At 41.2% G+C, this 19,928-nt stretch overlaps 1 protein-coding gene across 3 annotated transcripts in view; it reads right to left on the reverse strand.

Moving 5' to 3' along the window:
• Window positions 1-19,928, reverse strand: part of LOC101682501 (maestro heat-like repeat-containing protein family member 1) — an 84,273-nt gene that overhangs the window by 39,425 nt on the left and 24,920 nt on the right. For all 3 annotated transcript variants that reach the window (XM_045071802.1, XM_045071801.1, XM_045071800.1), the window contains 11 exons: window positions 18,017-18,060; window positions 17,169-17,328; window positions 16,605-16,657; window positions 15,908-16,012; window positions 9,457-9,573; window positions 7,008-7,130; window positions 6,498-6,650; window positions 5,823-5,945; window positions 5,379-5,458; window positions 4,810-4,945; window positions 3,616-3,705 (listed from right to left, as the gene is read on the reverse strand). In XM_045071802.1, coding sequence (XP_044927737.1) covers window positions 3,616-3,705; window positions 4,810-4,945; window positions 5,379-5,458; window positions 5,823-5,945; window positions 6,498-6,650; window positions 7,008-7,130; window positions 9,457-9,573; window positions 15,908-16,012; window positions 16,605-16,657; window positions 17,169-17,328; window positions 18,017-18,060 — 1,184 coding nt within the window. The remainder of the gene's footprint in view (window positions 1-3,615; window positions 3,706-4,809; window positions 4,946-5,378; window positions 5,459-5,822; window positions 5,946-6,497; window positions 6,651-7,007; window positions 7,131-9,456; window positions 9,574-15,907; window positions 16,013-16,604; window positions 16,658-17,168; window positions 17,329-18,016; window positions 18,061-19,928) is intronic.

Raw genomic sequence — 19,928 nt, forward strand, 5'->3', positions numbered from 1 at the left:
AAAATAAACAAACAACGTAAACTCATACCTAAAGAAGTTTGAAAAAGAACAAAAAAAACCCCAAAACAGTAGAGGGAAGGAAATAATAAAGACTAGAGCAGAAATAAATGAAATAGAAATAAGAGATAGTAGAACAGATCAATGAAACCAAGTGCCAGCTTTTGACAAGATTAACAAAATTGATAAACCTTTAACCAGACTCATCAAAAATTTTTTAAGTGAGAGGATTCAAATAAACAAAATCAGAAATGAAAGAGGAGAAATACCAACCAACACCACAGAAATACAAAGGACTGTAAAAGAACATTATGAAAAATTATATGCCAATAAATTGGGACAACCTAGGAGAAAAAGGTAAATTCCTAGAAACATATAACCTCCCAAAACTGAATCAGGAAGAAATAGAAAATCTGGACAGACTGAATGCCAGCAATGATATTGAATCTGTGAAAAAACAAACAAACAAAAACAAAAACAACAACAAAAAGTCCCAACAAATGAAAGTCCGTGACCAAATGGCTTCATAGGTGAATCCTACCAAACATTTAAAGAAACTATTTTTAAAAATAGAAGAGGAAGGAAAACTTCCAAATTGATTCCCTGAGGTCAGCATTACCCTGATACCAAAACCAAGAAGGACATTACAAATACAGAGAATTACAGGCCAGAGTCACTGAACATAGATGTAAAGATCCTCAACAAATATTAGCAAATGGAATCCAACAATACCTTAAAAAAAATAATTCACCATGATCAAGTGGGATTTATTTTGGGGATGCAAGAGTGGTTCAATATTTGCAAATTAATCAACATGATATATCACATCAATAAGAAGAAGGATAAAAACTATATGATCATTTCAACAGATTCAGACAAAGCATCTGACAAAGTACAACATCGATTCATGATAAAAACCCTTCACAAAGCAGGTTTAGAGGGAACATACATCAATATAATAAAGACCATATATGAAAAACCCATAGCTAACATCATACTTAATAGTGAAAAACTGAGAGCTTTTCCCCTAAGGTCAGGAATAAGACAAGCATGTTTGCACTCACCACTTTTATTCAACATACCACTGGAAGTCATAATCACTGCAATCAGATTAGAAAAGAGAATAAAAAGCATCCAAAAAGGTAAGGAAGAAGTAAAGCTTTCACTATTTGCAGATGACATGATACTATATATAGACAAACCAAAAGACTCTACCAAAAAACAAAACAAAACAAAAAAACCTACTAGAACTGATAAATCCATTCAGTAATATTGCAGGATACAAAATCAATGTACAGAAATCTGTTGCATTTCTATACACTAACAATGAAACATCAGAAAGAGAAATTAAGAAAACAACTTAATTGATAATTGTACCAAAAAATAATTAAAAAATAGAAATAAACTTAACCAAGGAGGTTAAAGATCTGTACTCTGAAAACTATAAAACACTGATGAAAGAAATTAAAATAACACAAACAAATGGAAAGATAGTCCATACTCATGGATTGGAAAAACCAATATTGTTAAAACGTCCATATTACCCAAAGCAATCTATAGATTTTATGCAAGTATTTTTCACAGAACTAAAACGAAAGATCCTAAAATTTGTATGGAACTGCGAAAGACCATGAATACCCAAAGCAAATTTTAAAAAGAAAAAGATTGAAGTATTATAATACCAGATTTCAAGTTATACTGCAAAGCTTTAGTTATCAAAACAGTATGGTTCTGGCACAAAAACAGACACACAGATCAAAAGAACAGAATAGAAAGCCCGAAAATAAGTCCATGATCATACAGTCAGTTAATCTTCTACAAAGGAAGCAAGAATACGAATGAGGAAAAGATAGCCTCTTCAACAAATGATATTGGGAAAACTGGACAGCTACATGTGAAAGAATGAAACTGGACCACTTTATTACACCACATAGAAAAATACACTCAAAATGGATTAAGAACCTAATGTGAGACCTGAAACCATAAAAATCCTAGAAGAGAACACAAGCAGTAATGTCTCTTATATTACCCATAACAATATTCTTCTAGATATATCTCCTGAGGCAAGGGAAGCAAAAGCAGAATTAAAATATTGGAATGACATTAACAAAACAGAACAAAAAAACAAGCTTCCACACAGCAAAGGAGACAACAAAAGGAAAAGGCAACCTGTGGAATGGGAGAAGATACATGTAAATGACATATTCCATAAAGGATTAGTATCCAAATTTTATAAAGAACCTATACAACTTGACATACACAAAACAAATAATTCAATTAAAAATGGGCAGAAGAGGGGCGCCTGGGTGGCTCAGTCATTAAGCATCTGCCTTAGGTCATGATGCTCTGGTCATGATCCCAGGGTCCTGGGATCGAACCCCACATCAGAGTCTCTTCTTGGTGGGGAGCCTGCTTCTCCCTCTGCCTGCTGCTCCCCCTGCTGTGTTCCCTCTCTGGCTGTCTCTCTCTGTCAAATAAATAAATAAAATCTTAAAAAAAAAAAAAAAAGGAGGAGGGAGGAGTCAAGATGGCGGAGAAGTAGCAAGCTGAGACTGCTTCAGCTAGCCGGAGATCAGCTAGATAGCTTATCTAAAGATTGCAAACACCTGAAAATCCATCGGCAGATCGAAGAGAAGAAGAACAGCAATTCTGGAAACAGAAAAACAACCACTTTCTGAAAGGTAGGACCGGCGGAGAAGTGAATCCAAAGCGACGGGAAGATAGACCCCGGGGGGAGGGGCCGGCTCCCGAGAAGACATGAACAGACATTTCTCCAAAGAAAACATGCATATGACCAAAACAAATACAAAAAGATGCTAAAATCACTCATCAGGGAAATGCAAATTAAAACAATAATAAGATATCACCTCACACCTGTCAGAATATCTAAAATAAAAAGATAAGACACAACAAAGTGTTGGTGAGGATGTAGAGCAAAAGGAACCCTCAAGGACAGTTGGTGGGAATGCAGACTGGTGCAGTCACTTGGAAAACAGTATGAAGGTTCCTCAAAAGAATTAAAAATAGAACTACCTTATAATCCGGTATATATACTGGGTATATACCCCCCAAATACAAAAACACTAGTTGGAAAGGTTATATGGCACCCTATATTTATTGCAGCATTATTTATACTAGCCAAATTATGGAAGCAACCCAAGTGTCCACTTTTAGATGAATGGATAAAGAAAATGTGAGATACACACACACACAAACACATGCACACATGCACAGTGAAATATTCGGCTATAAAAGAGAATGAAATTTTGCTATTGGCTATTTGCTATTTGTAACAACATGGAAGGATCTAGGGCATATAACACTACGGAAAATAAGTCAGCCAAAGACAAATACCACATGATTTCACTCACATGTAGAATGGTATGTCTATAAACCAAGGGACACCAGGGGCTGCCAGGAATAACCAGAGTCTAGGAGAGAAGCTCCTTCACAGCTTCCAGTAGGAAGAAACCCTGCTGTTACCTTGATTTTGGACTTCCATCCTTTACAGCTGTTAGAAAATAGATTTTTGTTGTTTGAAGCCTCTCAGTTGTGATACTTTGTTACGGCAGCCCTAGGAAACCAATATACCGGTTTCAAGGGCTTCTTCTCACTGACCTCCAAGGAGTTCTGGATCCGAGAAGGCATCTCAAAAATAAGTGTCTCCATTAGCTTTAGAAGGGATTGCAGGGTCTCCCTGTACAAATCCTGAGGGGAGAAGAGAGAACTCAAAGAATAGTGGAGATGTCAGCCCCACCCCTCCTCCTAAACTTAGCTCAGTGCTTTAGCTCTCCCAGGAAGCTTTTCCTTGAGAAATTCTGCTCCACAGTTTCCCCTAAAATTTAAAGTGCCATTTGCCTCCTATTAACTTGAACCAATTCTTCTGTTGTTTTCAGCAGAGCACAAATGTCTACCTGATGTGCAGTTTGTCCTAGTGGACTGGGAGTTCCCAGCTTAACCCAAACATGGGCAAATCCTGTCAAAATACCTTCCCTCTCTATACCTACACTGAGGAAGGCTTCATGGGAATACAACCAGAGGAAACCCACCTCAGCCTTCTCTGTATGTACCATACAGAGAATAGTACATAATATAAATAATATAATATAAATAAATACAAACTTCATAATATAAATAAATATGAACTGACAAAGAAGGATCACCAGACAGCTGAAGAAGAGGCCCAAACAGACCAACTGACCCTCAAAAAAGCTATCCTAATTCAGAAAATAGAAACTTTTATTTTTAAAGATTCTTACTAATACCCTCAAAAAAATCAAGGGTTTGTAGCATCAATAAAACAAGTACAACCAATCAAGATAAAGGAGTAATCAGAGAACATGAAAGAATTCCTAAGAATTAAACATACAAATGCAAATTAGTAAAGTGAATTGTTCTTCCTTCCCTCAAGGAAACACTAGAGGCTCTGTGGGAAATGGATTCAGCTCTCTTGCACCTGGGATTCTCTAAACTTATTTATCCATGCACCTTTAGTAAAATCATGTCTGAACCTTTCAAACTGGTTTCAACTGTATAACAGTTAAAAATTAGATATGAGTGTCCACTTCTGGGTCAGAATTTTAAAGTATGACAGCAGTAATCAATGAGTGCTCTCAAGAAAGAAGTATATATCATGACGAACATTCAGACTATATGACCTGGTAACCTCTTCAGATGATCGCATTTTTATCAAAGAAGGTAGAAGAGTCTTATGTGTAACTGCCAAACCTATATTTCTCATCCTCTCGATAAAACAACAACAACAACAAACCACACAACCTACAAAGAGACAAACATCAAAGAGATCATTACCACAGTGCCTTCGGCCTCCTGGGAACTGGACTCCTCCTTCAGCAAAACTTCTGTGGGTGGCAGGCAGAGCACACTCTTACAGCATGTTCGAAGAAGATCTGTTCTTTCTTCCACCTCTGTGAGGGGACTGAGGTTCCTACAATCCAGGAGGAAGTAGTAAAAATGTAATGAAACAGTAATGCCCAGGAATAGCAGCTGAGGAAGGTTCAGAGAGGGACAGGTGGCAGTAAGAAGTTACCAGAAGAAAAAGAAACAAAAGAAAAAGGAAACAGTAAACAAAGTTTATCAATGCCAGAAACAGCCCTGAAAGCAGAAGAAAGCCTGAACCAGAAGCAACAGCAAATGCCTGTGAAGATGAGAGAGGTGGTCTCTGCCAGGAGCTCCAAAATCCCATCTAAAAAAAATCTTGGTGAAAGGAGGTGGCAGATATTGTACGGTGGATGTATACTACTGCCTGGGGCCCCCTGTGACTAGAAGCAGAAGCAGAAAATAAGCTGGGGACAGACTAGGGAATAAAGGACTGAAATCCACTCAAAGCACGAAGACAGAGTGGCTGGAACACCCATTACCTGAAGTCAGTGATGATATTCATCGCCCTCAGCCTAACGGAGCTGGAGATGGAATTCAATGGCTCCTCCTTGATTAACTCCTGTAATACACCCACCCAACCCCCCCACCCCAGAGACCAAGAGGATATGAACATATTTTTGTTGCCTTCTTCCCCCTCCTCTCACCCCACACTGTATTCACAAGAAACTAGAACCTAGAATTTTCAGGGACTTCCAAAAACTCAGGAGGATAGCCCTTCTCTCCTACTCCCAAGCATACCTTCCCCACAATACTCACACCCACCCTGAGGATAGGAAAGGGAACAATAAAGTAGGAAAAGGACACTAGAAAATCTGGACTTTTCTCCTCCAGGCCAAGCCCAGGAACACTGCCCATGGTTTCCCTGAGGACCCACCCTCCCTCCTCTGTGCATTTCCACCATCATTCTCCTGAGTTGTACTTACCACCATGAAAGTTACAATTTCTAGTTTCTGAACGAACTTGAACTGAAAGGCCATAGGCTGGTTGCTAATGATGTTTGTTAGCTTGCTCAAGGCGCCCAGGTACTCCAGCTTCAGGTTCTTATCCTGAATCAATCGGTATGCTCAGGGGTTTCCAAGGTAGGAATGATCTTGGGTTAAGGGAAAACTACCTACACAAAATCTGGGAGACAAGAAGCTGAGGCTTCCATAGCTTTCTCTAGGCTGAGATCTTGACTCTTCCCTCTGAGGACCGCTTAGGAAAGCAAAGCCTGTGGCCTCTTTATGGAAGAAGAGGCCACCCCTCTTACCAACCTCTTTCTGGAACTTCATACTTACTCTTAAGTTAGGACCGACCTAGCTAGATTTCTTGTCACTCAAGTTATTGTCTTTTTACCAAGTAAGTTCTCCTGAAGGATGTCTAGTTGGATGGTAAATGAACAGGAGTTGGGAAAGGCTTCTTCTCCTACCCTAGGGGCACATTCTCTGGACAAATGAAAGAGGTAGGAAAATTCTTTAGGGACTCCTTCTTACCTCCCCTAAAGGAACTGCAATAGTCCCACCCCCCCTTGTTCCATCCAAGGCCAGGCATTTTCTCGGAGGGGAAGGCTAAAGAAGGCAGGGAGGGGACACTGGAGAAGTAGAGTAAACAGGAAGTACCTTTTCAACAATGCAGTTGCGGTAGTGTTGGAGGGCCAAAGCCAGGATGTTGTCCAAATGCATGACGATGCCTCCCTTGCTCTTGAAAATAATCTTGCTATAGCTTAAGTAGATGATGTTACAGACCAACCCCCATTCCCTTTGCTGATGTTCCTGTAGGAGGAAGGGGGAAACTTGCCTTCTCTTCCTCTTAACCTCCTTGCCTGATGGGGAAATGGAGGTTCAGAGGAATGGATTGGCTAGATGGTCCAGAAGGGAAGATGGGGTTGTGGAATGGTGAACAGCTGGGAGGAAGGTGGTGCCTCTGGTGATACCAGGGCCTGAAGCATGGGCATAAGGGAGCACAGGAAAGGGAGAAGAAGATGAAACTTCCCCATGGTTGATCAGAGGGAAATACAAGCATTTATAGGTGAGTCACAAGGCCTCAGAGAAGTGGGAAGTCTGGAGTGATGGGGATGCTTCAGAAGGCTCTGTGTGGGAGGATGGCAGAGTTTCCAGGAATGCCATCACCTTCATTAGTTTGAGGATGAATGATGAGCCCTTGTCCATGAGGATAGCACTGTACTCTTGAAGTTGGTCCAGGACTATCTTCAGATACTTCATGGACACGATACTCAGTGCTGTAGCAATGCCCTGTAATGGGGATAGCCTCAACCTCATGCCACAGCTAAGAGTTAGCCAGGCACCCTTTATGCTCTCCCAAGGGATTTAGAGAGAGGAAGGGAGAGAGAGGGGAAAGAAAAGAAATGGAAGGAAAATTGGTTCCCCTGACTTGAACTACTTAAAATCCAGATGGAGAACAAAATATCCTTTCAAGAAATAATTCAAGAAGAAAATTACAAGAAACAGACTCTTAAATACAGAGAACAAACTGATGACGACCAGAGTGGAGGTTGGTGAGGCAATGGGGGAAATAGGAGATGGGGATTAAAGATCAGACTTATAATATTTTTAAAAAACCTCCAGAAAATAGATGATTAGATAGATAGACAGACAGATAAAGAGGCACAGGGTATGTCAAAATTAAAGAGTCTGATTTTTTTTATTTTTCATACTAACTGACAACAACCAGAAAAGCCTTTCCTGAGTATCATGGACCAGAGGAGAACCATACCCTGCATAACGTTTGTGAACAGTGGGTCCTCATGTATATGAATTCATCTGTGAATTCAGTAGAGATTTGTTTGGTACTTAATGCCTGGGGGTGGGAAGAAGCAAATTATCACAGACTATGAAAAATTAGAGTCACAGATTTGCAAAACCTTAGGAGTATCAAATCAAACACTGCAGAATACAGAAGATTTATATGCACTAGTAATTCAGAGAAGGGTTTTGAGGATGGGAGAGAAGGGAAGAACAAAACCAAGGCACGTTACGAACAGGATTGGATGGATAATCAGAGGAAATGGAAAAGAGAGAAGACATACAGATAATGCCAATATTTCTAACTCAGGAGAACAAGAAATAGCAGTAACTGACCAAATGGGGCAGGTGGAAAGGGCACCTGTCCAGGGCTGGGGAGAGAGGAAGGAGGGAGTTCCTGCATTTGTCTTGTGGGACATAGTAGAAGGACAACTAAGTGAAAAATACTGTAGGTGGATACTGAGCATCTCCACCTGGCTCCCTACCAGGGGCACCCTGATATCTCCCCATCAAAATCTGAATGCATCATCTTCCTCCCCATTATGTCTTCCTTTCCTGATCTCAGTGAAGGGCACCACCTCCCAGCTGAGCATGCCAGAAACCGGGGAACTATCCTGAACATCCTCTGCCCTCTTAATCATTACCCTCTGTATCCAATCTGTCCCCAGGTGTTGGCAGAGATGTCATTTGTACTTCCCTGGTATAGTCCCATTATATCACTGACTATTCTGTAGACATGCTCCCAAAAGTTCTTGTCTTGGAATATTATGTCAAGTAGAAATACCCACTTCCCTTCTCCTAATCTAGACCCAACTCGCCCAAGTCCTCACCCTTCCATACATCAGCCACTATATATCTCTGTTACCACTCATGTTGCCTTTAGTAAGGCTATTCTGTGTAGCCAGTTCTCTTCTTCCTATATAAGTCTGTCTCCTCAGTGATACTGTTCCAACCTTGGGCTTGGAATATAACTGATGATAGTCATGATGGTGATGGGTGCTTCTGTGAGAATTCTGTGAGAATCTGGCAGGGAAGGGGCTTTGGAGAGGGGATGCTTGAGAGGACAGCCACCAATTCTACCAGTAAGCAACACTTAGAGAGGGCTTGTGTCCCAGGCATTGTTCTCGGAGCTTGTATATTTTTAATACCGAAAAACACCCCATGACACACAGATTCCATAGTATTCCCACACGAAATAGATCATCTAAACCTAATCATGAAGCAATAGGAGACAAACAAAAAAATGAGCTACATTCTTCAAAACAAATGGTCCATACATTTTTAAATGTCAAGATCATGAAAAGTAAATGTTGAGTGGTCCCAGATTAAAAATATTAAAGCTAGCCAATGAGGTTTATCCGAGGCGCGATTATTGCTAATTGAAAAATATTAAAGCTAAATGATAAATTGATTCTAATTTGGATCCCAGACCAGAGGAAAAAAAAATGTCTTTCTTTTGCTCTAAAAAAACATGGGCAGGACAATTGGCCATTTTCAGATAAGGTCTATAAATTAGATAATAGTACTGTAGCAATGTTAACTTCTTAATTTTGATCACTGTGCTTTGATTATGTAAGAGAATATCATTATTTTTAGGTAGTACACCCTGAAAATGGGTAAATGCGCATAACTGCAACTTCCTGAAAATAAAATAATAATAGTAAATAGCTTGCCCAAGGGCACACAGTGAGAAAGTGGCAGACCTAGGATTCCAACAGATTTTCTAGCTTGCCAGATCTCAGCTTTTAACTACTTCGTCATCCTGCCTTTTAAAGGAAAAATGTTTCTTTCCCCTTTGTCAGTTCCTCCACCTCACCTCCCTCTCCTGCAGGTCTTCATGGACACTTTGTAGGATAGAGGAAAGCATCATCTTCACCAGTTTCATATTCCTTGAGGTCCGCAAGGTAAATCCAAAGAATTTATACAGGAAATCCTAGGAGGGGTGAAAAGGCAGGGTCATGCATAGCTTGGAATGAAGTTAGGGTAGCTTGGGGAATAGCCATTACCCAAACTGGTTTTGAAATGGTCAACCAGCATCTTCCCCACTGCCCTATCCTCCACACTGGCCCTCTGTTCTTTGGGGGTCATCTGGATAAGACAGTAACCCTAGACAGCAGGGGCTAAAGCTAGAGATAAGAGAAAGCTGTATTTATTTTTTTTTTAAGATTTTATTTATTTATTTGACAGACAGAGATCACAAGTAGGTAGAGAGGCAGGCAGAGAGAGAGAGGAAGGGAAACAGGCTCCCTGCTGAGTGGAGAGCCTGATGCGGGGCTCGATCTCAGTACTCCGGGATCATGACCTGAGCTGAAGGCAGAGGCTTTAACCCACTGAGCCACCCAAGTGCCCCGAAAGCTGTATTTCTAATTTCTCAGCATCTTAGGGTACAGATCATCCCTTTAGGAACTTTCCCTGATTCATATAATTCCTATTTCCAGCTAGGAAATAAAACGTTCCTTACATCAATGTTTTACCATTTTCAGAGTACAGATCTTTCACCTTCTTGGTGAAGTTTATTTATACGTATTTTACAAATTTTGGTGCAATTGTAAAGGAGATTATTTTTTTAATTTCTCTTTCTGATGTTTCATTAAGTGTAAAGAAATGCAACAGATTTCTGTATATTACTGTTGTATCCTTCACTGAATTCATTTATCAGTTTCATGGAGTTTTTAGGATATTCTGTATATAACATCATGTCATCTGCAAATAGTGGAAGTTTTATTTCTTCCTTGCCAATTTGAATGACTTTTCTTTCTTTTTCTTGTCTGAATGCTATGGCTAGGATTGCCACTACTATGTTGAATAAAAGTGGTGAGAATGGACCCCCTTACGTTGTTTTTTGATCTTAGGGGGAAAGCTCTCACTTTTTCTCTATTGAGTATGGTGTTAGCTCTGGGTTTTTCATGTATGGCTTTTCTTATGTTGAAGTATGTTCTCTCTAAACTTACTCAGCTGAGAGTTTTTATCATGAATGGATATTGTACTTTGTCAAATGCTTTGTCTGCATCTATTGAGATGATCATATGGTTTTTATCCTTTCTCTTGCTAATGTGACCTATCATGTTGATGAATTTGTGAATACTGAACCACCCTCACATCCCTGGATTAAATCCCACTTGTTTATGGCGAATTATTTTGGATTCTGTTTGTTAATATTTTGCCGAGCATCTTTGCATCTATGTTCATCAGAGATCTTGGCCTGTGGTTTTCTTTCTTTATAATGCCTTTATCTGACTTTGATCAGGGTCAGATACTAAAAATGACACTAAAAAATGACACTAAAAAATGGAAAGATAGTCCATGCTCATGAATTGGAACAATCAATATTGTTAAAATGTCCATATTACTCAAAGTAATCTACAAACTAAGGCAACTCCCATCAAAATACCAACAACATTTTTCACAGAACTAGAATAATCCTAAAATTTGTCTGGAATACAAAAAACAGACAAATAAAAAAACAAAAAAGTAAACAAACAAAAAATCCAAATAGCCAAAGCAGTCTTGGATAAGAAGAACAAGGCTAGAGGTATCACAGTCCCAGATTTCAAACTTTATTACAAAGCTGTAGTAATCAAAACAGTATGGTACTGGCCAAAAACAGACACATAAATCAATGTAACAGAATAGAAAGTCCATAAGCAAACCCATGCTTTTTATGGTGGGTCAATTAATCTATGACAAAGGAGGCAAGAATATATAATGGGAAAAAGACAGTCTTTTCAACAAATTGTGTTGTAAAATCTGGATAGCCACATGCAAAAAAAAAAATGAAACTAAACCACTTTCTCACACCATACACGAAACTAAACTCAAAGTGGATTGAAGACAAACATAACTGTCTCCATTTGATCCATAAATTCTTTTTTTTTTCAAGATTTTTATTTATTTGACAGACAGATCACAAGTAGTCAGAGAGGCAGGCAGAGAGAGAGAGGAGGAAGCAGGCTCCCCGCTGAGCAGAGAGCCCGATGCAGGGCTCCATCCCAGGTCCCTGAGACCATGACCAGAGATGAAGGCAGAGGCCTTAACCCACTGAGCCACCCAGGTGCCCCTGGAACCATAAATTCTTAAAAGAAAACATAGGCAGTAATTTCTTTGACTTCAGCCATAGGAACATTTTTTTTTTTTTTTTTTTTTTTTTTTTAGCTATGTCTCCTCAGGCAAGCAGAAATACACCAAAATAAAAAGCTTCTACACAGTGAAGGAAACCTCCAACAAAACAAAAATATAACCTATTGAATGGGAGAAGTATTTGAAAATGTTATATTTGATACGGAGCTAATATCCAAAATATATTTAAAAAAACAAACTTGTACAACTTGACACCAAAAAAGCAAATAATCCAATTAAAAAATGGTCAAAGGACCTGAATAGACATCTTTCCAAAGGGGACGTATAGATTGCTAGTAGACACACGAAAAGATCCCCAACATCATTAATTATCAGGAAAATGCAAATCAAAACCACAATGACATATTATTTTACACCTGTCAAAAATGGCTAAAGATAAAAACGCAAGAAATAACAAGAGTTTGTGGAGATGGAGAGAAAAAGGAAACCTGTGTCCTGTTGGTGGGAATGCAAGCTGGTACAGCCACTGTGGAAAATAGTACAAATGTTCCTCGAAAAACTAAAGATAGACTAACCACATAGTCCAGCAATTTCACTACTGGGTATTCACCCAAAGAAAATGAACACACTAATTCAAAAAGATATATGCCCTCGGTTTATTGCAGAATTATTTATTTACAATAGCCAAGAAATGGAACCAACCCAGTCCATTGACAGAGGAATGGATAAAGATATGGAATGGAATATTATCAGCCATGAAAAGAATGAAGTCTTGCTGTTTGCAACCACACGGGTCAATCTAGAGAGTATAATGCTAAGTGAAATAGAAAAAGACAAATACGACACGATTTCACTCAGATGTGGAATTTCAGATATGAAACAAACAAACAGAGAAAAAAAGAGGCCAACAACAAAAAAAAGTCTTAAACACAGAGAATAAATTGGTGGTTGCCAGAAGGAAGGTGGGTATGGGGACTTAAGAGTACACTTACTTTGATGAGTACCAAGAAATATATAAAATTGTTGAGTTACCATATTGTACATCTGAAACTAATATAACATTGTTGGTTATACTTGAATGAAAAAATAAGTTAAAACAAACAAATAAATAAATAAATAAATTTTAAGAGCAAAGATTTCACTTGAAAAAATTAAAAATAAAAAGTTCCGGGTGCCTGGGTGGCTCAATGCATTAAGCCTCTGCCTTTGGCTCAGGTCATGATCTCAAGGTCCTGGGATCAAGTCCCTCATTGGCCTCTCTGATTGGCAGGGAGCCTACTTCTTCCTCTCTCCTTCTGCCTGCCTCTCTGCCTACTTGTGATCTCTGTCAAATAAATAAATAAAATCTTTTTTTAAAAAAAAGTTCCTTAAATTTGCATAATTTAAAAATCAAAATAGCATAATCAAAAAAAGTATTTTTATGTAGTCTTTCTGTCTCCCTCTTCTGAATTTTAGCAGCCTTGATTCTTGCTTACTGTGCATTGCCCTGTCTACCTTGTAATATCCATATTTATGCACTCAAACACTTTCCTGCCTCACGATTTCCATATTTCCCATTTCCCCTGTCTGGAATCTTCCCTGGGTTCTTCAAAATGCTGTCTCACTCTCATCTTTCTGATCCTGGCTCAGTGAACCTTCCTTGACCTCCTAAATCCTCTCTAAGCTCACCATCCTGATACTTTCATTCAAGGCTTCATCACAATCACTAGTCATCTTATTTATGCATTTGTTTGGTTAATTCTTAACTCGCCCCAACCTCTCATCTCCAGTGATAAAGCAGGCTCAGGAGCAGTGTACGTCTTGTTCTTTGCTCTACTCCAGTACTTACAGAGTGCCTGACACAGTAGACAAAAAGGGTATACCACATGTTCAAGGAACGTTTCAGCTCTCGCCCTAGAACCCCCTCTCGACGGGCACTTTTTCTTCCTCTAGCAGATGCTCTTCAAGCCTTATCCAGAGTTGAAGTTTCCTTCCCTTCCCTGGCTGTGGGCACCATTGTGAGCTGTTCCCACCTGCAGTCTTTTTGGATCCCTTTGTCTGGAGACGCCTGAGAGTTATATTCTTCTCTCTCCCATCCCTGCCCCTTAACAACCATAGAAGCCTGGCACTGGTGACAGAGAGGTGGAGGGGTGGGGAGGTACAAAAGCCATCCCTTCTCACTTGTCTCTAAGCAGGATAGACTCTACAGTGTAGTTTCCATCCAGTTCTCCCCACGTCCTTTCTTGGCCTCTCCTCTTCTATCCTGCGTTCTTTACCTGACCACAGCTTCTTTCTTGCCAAATCACTTGACAAGGACCCTCACCTTAGGCTCTGCTTCTATGAAACCTGACCTGAGGCACCTGGCTCTCTGCTTAGCTGGCACATTACTCATCTTCCCAGACTTAATCATTTGTCTGTAGAGTGACAAATCTTCCCAGTTTGCCCAGTACTGAGGCATTTCCTAGTATGCTGGACTTCTGCATCTGCTTCTTCTTCTTCTTTTTTTTTTTTTTAAGATTTTATTTGTTTGACAGACAGAGATCACAAGTAGACAGAGAGGCAGACGGGGGGGCACGGTGGAAGCAGGTTGCCTGATGAGCAGACAGCCCAATGGAGGGCTCGATCCCAGGACCCTGAGATCATGATCTGAGTCAAAGGCAGACGCTTTAACCCACTGAGCCACCCAGGCGCCCCAGTATGCTGGACTTTTAAAGCTAAAACCAGGACAGTCCTAAGTGAAATGAGATGGTAGACCATCTTTGAGAAAGTTTTTCTGGCCAGCCCGATCGGGCCAAGAAAATAGCTCTCCCCTCTGCTCCCAAGCATACAGTGCACATTCCAATCTCGACAATTACCGCACTTATAATAATCCACTCTCTTCTCTGTTCACTGAAGCAGTGATTTCCTGAAGGCAGAGTCTGTGCCTTTTATGTGAGTACCCTGTGCCTAGTTCATGCCTGCTATGCCATAAGCATTTGTACATATTTTTAATAACTTAATTAATAAGATCAGGATCCCTGCTTGCTTCATTCTTCCATCCACAAAGCTTTGCACATAGCAGGTGCTTCATAAATATTTGTTAATAATTAAAGAGCTAATATTCAGTCTTGGAAATAAGGCCTCTTCTCTGGTGGTCCCTCAAAGCCCAAATAAAATGTTGCTTGGCAACAGGAAAACAAGATTAAAAATGAAGAAACCTGGATTCAGGTGCCAATTTTACCAATAAATTGCTTATCTAAATCCCTCTAGATTATGTCTCTCCATCTGGGAGTCAGGATAATGAGTTGTCTGTTACTTGGTCTTTTGACTTTTACAAAGCAACTGCACAGGTGTCTTTGTCTATCCTCACCCACTCTCCTGTGATCAGAAGTCATTTCTGCCACTGCCCAAGTGAGGTGACTAAAATCTCACAAAGGCTAAGACAGTTGACCCAGACTGCACCAGGAGTGCAGGAAAAGCCAGGACAGGAACGAGGCCTTCACCAGAACAGACCTTGAGGTCTGTGAGCAAAGGAGCCCCTTTCCTAGTCAGCTCTGCAACCCCAACATCACATATACTTCTGAATCCATAGTATGACCTCAAATATTACTTGAACTAACTTGCTTCAATCTGACCCTTAGGTCAATGATCTTTCCACTGCACCAAAATACCAGCTCTATTCTTTGACCTCTGAATGACTGGGAGGTTCAGTTAAGACAACAGATGGCAAAGCTCTTGATAAAACCTTAAATAGGGGATGCCTGGGTGGCTCAGTTGGTTGGGCAGCTGCCTTCAGCTCAGGTCATAATCCCGGCGCCCTGGGATTGAGTCCCACATTGGACTCCTTGCTCAGCAGGGAGCCTGCTTCTCCCTCTGCCTCTGCCTGCCATTCTGTCTGCCTGTGCTCACTCTCTCTCTCTCTGACAAATAAAATCTTAAAAAACAAAAACAAAAACAAAACAAGACACCTTAAACACTAAGCAAATGTTAAGATATTGATTATTTTTGCTGTTTCTGTGTGACTGCCAGCTCCTGGTACGCTCCATCCTTCCATTCCCCGGGGCCCAGAAACATGGGCTGGCTTTTCCCACAAGGCCTGTCCTTCGTGTACATTTCTGTATTCCTTCCCCACCAAACTCCTCCACACCAGCCTCCACCCCCACTTCCCTCCTTGCAACTACCACCAGCTGCCTGATATGCCCACCTGCGCACGTGCACGCACATACACACACCTTCTCCTCACCATCGCTGAAATAATTTATCCTCTCCAAGACAACCTTGATGAGTTGCTCCAGCCAGCTGTCATCATTGATGGCCACTAACGACCGACTTGAAAACTAAGAGGAAGGGAGAAGAGGACCACACAGAGCAGTGGCTGGGCTTTTCTGCCTCATGGAAGTGGGTCAGAAAGAAGCAAGAGACAAGGGGGCATGGTCTGTGAATATGAAAAAAGAGCTCAAGAAATGGGGAAGAGCTGAAATACATAGGGGGGGTTAGTTAGGGCTGGAGAATAACAATATAGGGACAATGATGGTGTTACCAACTCTATGTGTGAAACCCTTTACAGTTTGCAAGGCTCTCCTTTTCCTGTATTATCCTATTTAATTCTGGGAGATGGAAGTTATTTCCATTTTGCAGATGAAGGAGCTGAGGCTGGCAAAGGCTAAATTACTTGCCCAAGGACACAAAGCTAGGGCCCCGTTCCCATACTCTCTCCGGACAGTACAATTTTGAGGGTGTGGAATGTAAGATAAGGTCCAATGTAGAGGCCGGGAGTCCTCTCAGAACCTCAGAAAGAGGTCCTCTTGAGTAGGGAGGTCCCTTGATCATGTCTCTAGCTCAGGGGGTCTGGGGCCTCTTCTCCTTAAGGATCCTAAAGAGGGGAAGGAAGGCAAGTGTGGAGAATGGTATGTCTCTTAGAGTGCGTACCTGGAGCAGCCTGTCCTCCCACTCCTCCTGATCCAGATTCTTCTCAGTGTGATCTAGGAAAGAAGAGAGTTATAGGGACCTGCCGACCAGAAGGCCCCAGCCAGGGAAAAAGAACCAACATTGGAATACCATTCCAACGGGTTTTTGCCCATCATCTCATTTAATTTGGATTGCGATCCTACAAGATAATTGTTCCCCCTTCTTTACAGAGGCTCCAGGAAATGTATGACTTTTCAAAGGTCAAACATACCCCGCTGGCAAACGTTAGAGCAAGGATAGGAACCTGGGTCTCTGGTTCCAAAGCCCACACTCTTTCCCGATCCTCTGAGCACAAGAAAGAGCGTTCTGGGAAATCTGGAGGCACAGAACTCTGGGCTGCATATCTGTTCAGTGCAGAACATGGTCCAAACAAACAGACCTACCCAAACGGCATCTCAGAAAGACAGAGACTGGTCCTGGTGCTCCTTACACCAGGGAAGATCCATCCTGCACCTCAGGACTTCATCTCGGATTCTGCCCCAATGCCCCAGCTCCATTCCTCCCACCTCGAAGCCAACCCCTCACCATCCAGAATCTGTAACATCTGGGGGATCTCCTTCATCCACAGCTGGCCCACATTTGAGTTGATAACAGGGTGCAAGGAGGTGATAGGATGCAGGGCATGTAGTAGCCTTAGAGAGCTTATCCCAAGCTCCCTTTCTTTATAGGACTTCAGGGCAAACACCTGGGAAGCGAAAGAAGCAAGCAGGAGGCAGAGAAAGGATTGAAGGGAAGAGAAGGAAGAAAATCAGAACAAACTCATAGAATGGTGGAGCTGAGGCTGAGACCCTTCCTATTCTTTTCCACCTGTGAACTCCTACATATTCTGCATGGTACTCTCAAAATGTTGCCTCCTCTCTGAATCCTGGAGACCAAGTCTTCCCCTTGCTCTACTAAGATTCCGTCGTAACTTACGTATTCCTCTACTAACATCTATCACACTGCATTCTGGGTGGTTATTCCCAGGCTTGTCTTTCCCACTAACTCTGTGAACACTTCAAGGGAAGTTCTATACTTTGTCTTTCCAAGTTTTCATAATGTCTAGAACATTCTCACAGCATTCTTGCTGAGAAAATGAGATCCGGAAAGGCATGCAGACTTTCCCAAGATCAGCAGAGAACAGCTCACTATAAGGACACAGGTCAGACCTTCCCCAGCCTCACCACTTCCTCACTTCAGGTCTCAGCACTATGGTCCCAATTCCCTGCCCCAAGCTGTTTGATCATCTCTCCCCAAAGCCCCTATGCTCTTTGACCCTGCCCCTTATTAGATGCCCATCTCAATGCCTGGAATAACCTAGTACTCAACTATTTGTGGAATGAAGAGATGGATGGATGGATGGACAGTATTCATCCTCTACATTTATCACTTACCACAAGATGGGTCAGAAGTTTCTGTGGGGAGATGAACTGGGTAGCTAAATTAAAGAGAGAATAAAAGAAGAGGACAGAGTCAGTATCAGCTCCAGGATGCCCAACTTTCAGTCCCTTCTCCCACCCAACAGCCCACCACCCATTCTTCAGGGCAGGAGTAAAAGCAAAGTGGAGAGTGATTATTGGTGCCATTGCTCTGGGGATTGTGACATTCTGACTTACTCTAAAAACAGACCATTTTCAGTATTAAACACACACACACACACACACACACCCCTTCTACCTGCCAGAATGGCTATCATCAAAGACAAAAATAAAAAGTATTGGCAAGAATATGGAGAAAAAGGAACCCTCGTGCACTGTTGCAGGGAAAACAAACTGGTGCAGCCACTGTGGAAAGCAGTACGGAGTTTCCTCAAAAAACTAAAAATAGAAATCTCATACAGTTTAGTAATTCCACACTGGGCATTTACCGAAAGAAAACAAAAACACTAATTTGGAAAGGTACAGGTGCCCTTCTGTTTACTGCAGCCTATTTACTGCAAGAGCCACGACATGGAAGCAGCCCAAGTGTCTGTCGATAGATGAATGGCTCCAGAAGAGGTGGTTTGTACACACAGACAAACACATACAAGGAATATTACTTGGCTATAAAAAGAATATCTTGCCATTTATGACAACTTGGATGGAACTCGAAAATGTTATGCTAGGTAGAAGTTTGACAAAGAAAGACAAATACCGTATGATTTCACTTATGTGTGGAATCTACAAAACTAAATACATGAACAAACAAAAATAGAAACAAAAAACCCATAAATATGGAGAACAGACAGATGGTGGTCAGAGGGGAGGGATGGGCAAGACAGGTAGAGGGGAGTAAGAGATACAAACTTCCAATTATAAAATAAATGTCATGGGGATGAGAAGTACAGAATAGGGAATGTAATGAATAATCTTGTGATGACACTTGTGGTCACAGAGGGTGACAACACTTATCATGGTGAGCATACAGTAATGTATAGATCGTCAGATCACTAATATTTTTAAAGATTTTTTTTAAAGGTTTTATTTATTTATTTATTTATTTGAATGGGGAGAGTAGAGAGAGAGAAGAAAAGGGAGAGGCAACCTCCTTGTTGAGTCAAGAACCTGACACGGGGCTTGATCCCAGGACCCTGAGATGATGACCTGTGACAAAGGCAGACACTTAACTGAGCGAGCCACCCAGGAGCCCCCATACAGAACACTGTATGTCACTTATACCACAATAAAATGATTCAAATAAAGAGACAGACTAGGGAAGAAAGGCATTGTCCAGCGGAAGCATGGTAAACAGTCACCACTCGTGAGTGTGTCCTATTAGTTTATACCTTGAAAGGATCTCCCACTATCCTGAGAAGTTCTTATCCAGGCACACATTTTCATGCCTTTCATATTTGAAAATCCTAGGTCGACCTTTTAAATATCTATTGTTTACACTGATTATAATCAGGACTCTCAACACTGGGAAAGTCATTTGCTACCTCTCCACCTTTTAAACCCTAACAGACAATGCTTATTTTCCAAACACACAAACTCCCACACACCCCAAGTAATGTGCCAAACAGATAGCCTCACCCTGACTCTGACTCTCCCTGGAAGTAGCAGTCAGGGATTGGGTGAGCAAAGAGTGAGGCTCAGAGTCGGGGCAAAGAACTAAGGGTCAGGAATGTCTGTGTACGCATTACTTTGTAATTAACAACAAAGTTTGTGCATCTCTACTCCAGTAGAGGAATAGAGGAAAAAGGATCTGTTGGGGTGAGGGCGGGGGGTAGGGGCTCTTGCCTCTCTTCCAGAAGAATCCCTTTTCATCCATGTGAAGAGCCAAATGGAATCAAGCTGCTGCCCTAACCCTTGGCCTTCCCCCTCCGTC

Source organism: Mustela putorius, unplaced genomic scaffold (genome assembly GCF_011764305.1).
Source record: "Mustela putorius furo isolate JIRA1106 unplaced genomic scaffold, ASM1176430v1.1 tig00003988_pilon_pilon_pilon, whole genome shotgun sequence".
Taxonomy (NCBI): Eukaryota; Metazoa; Chordata; class Mammalia; order Carnivora; family Mustelidae; genus Mustela; species Mustela putorius.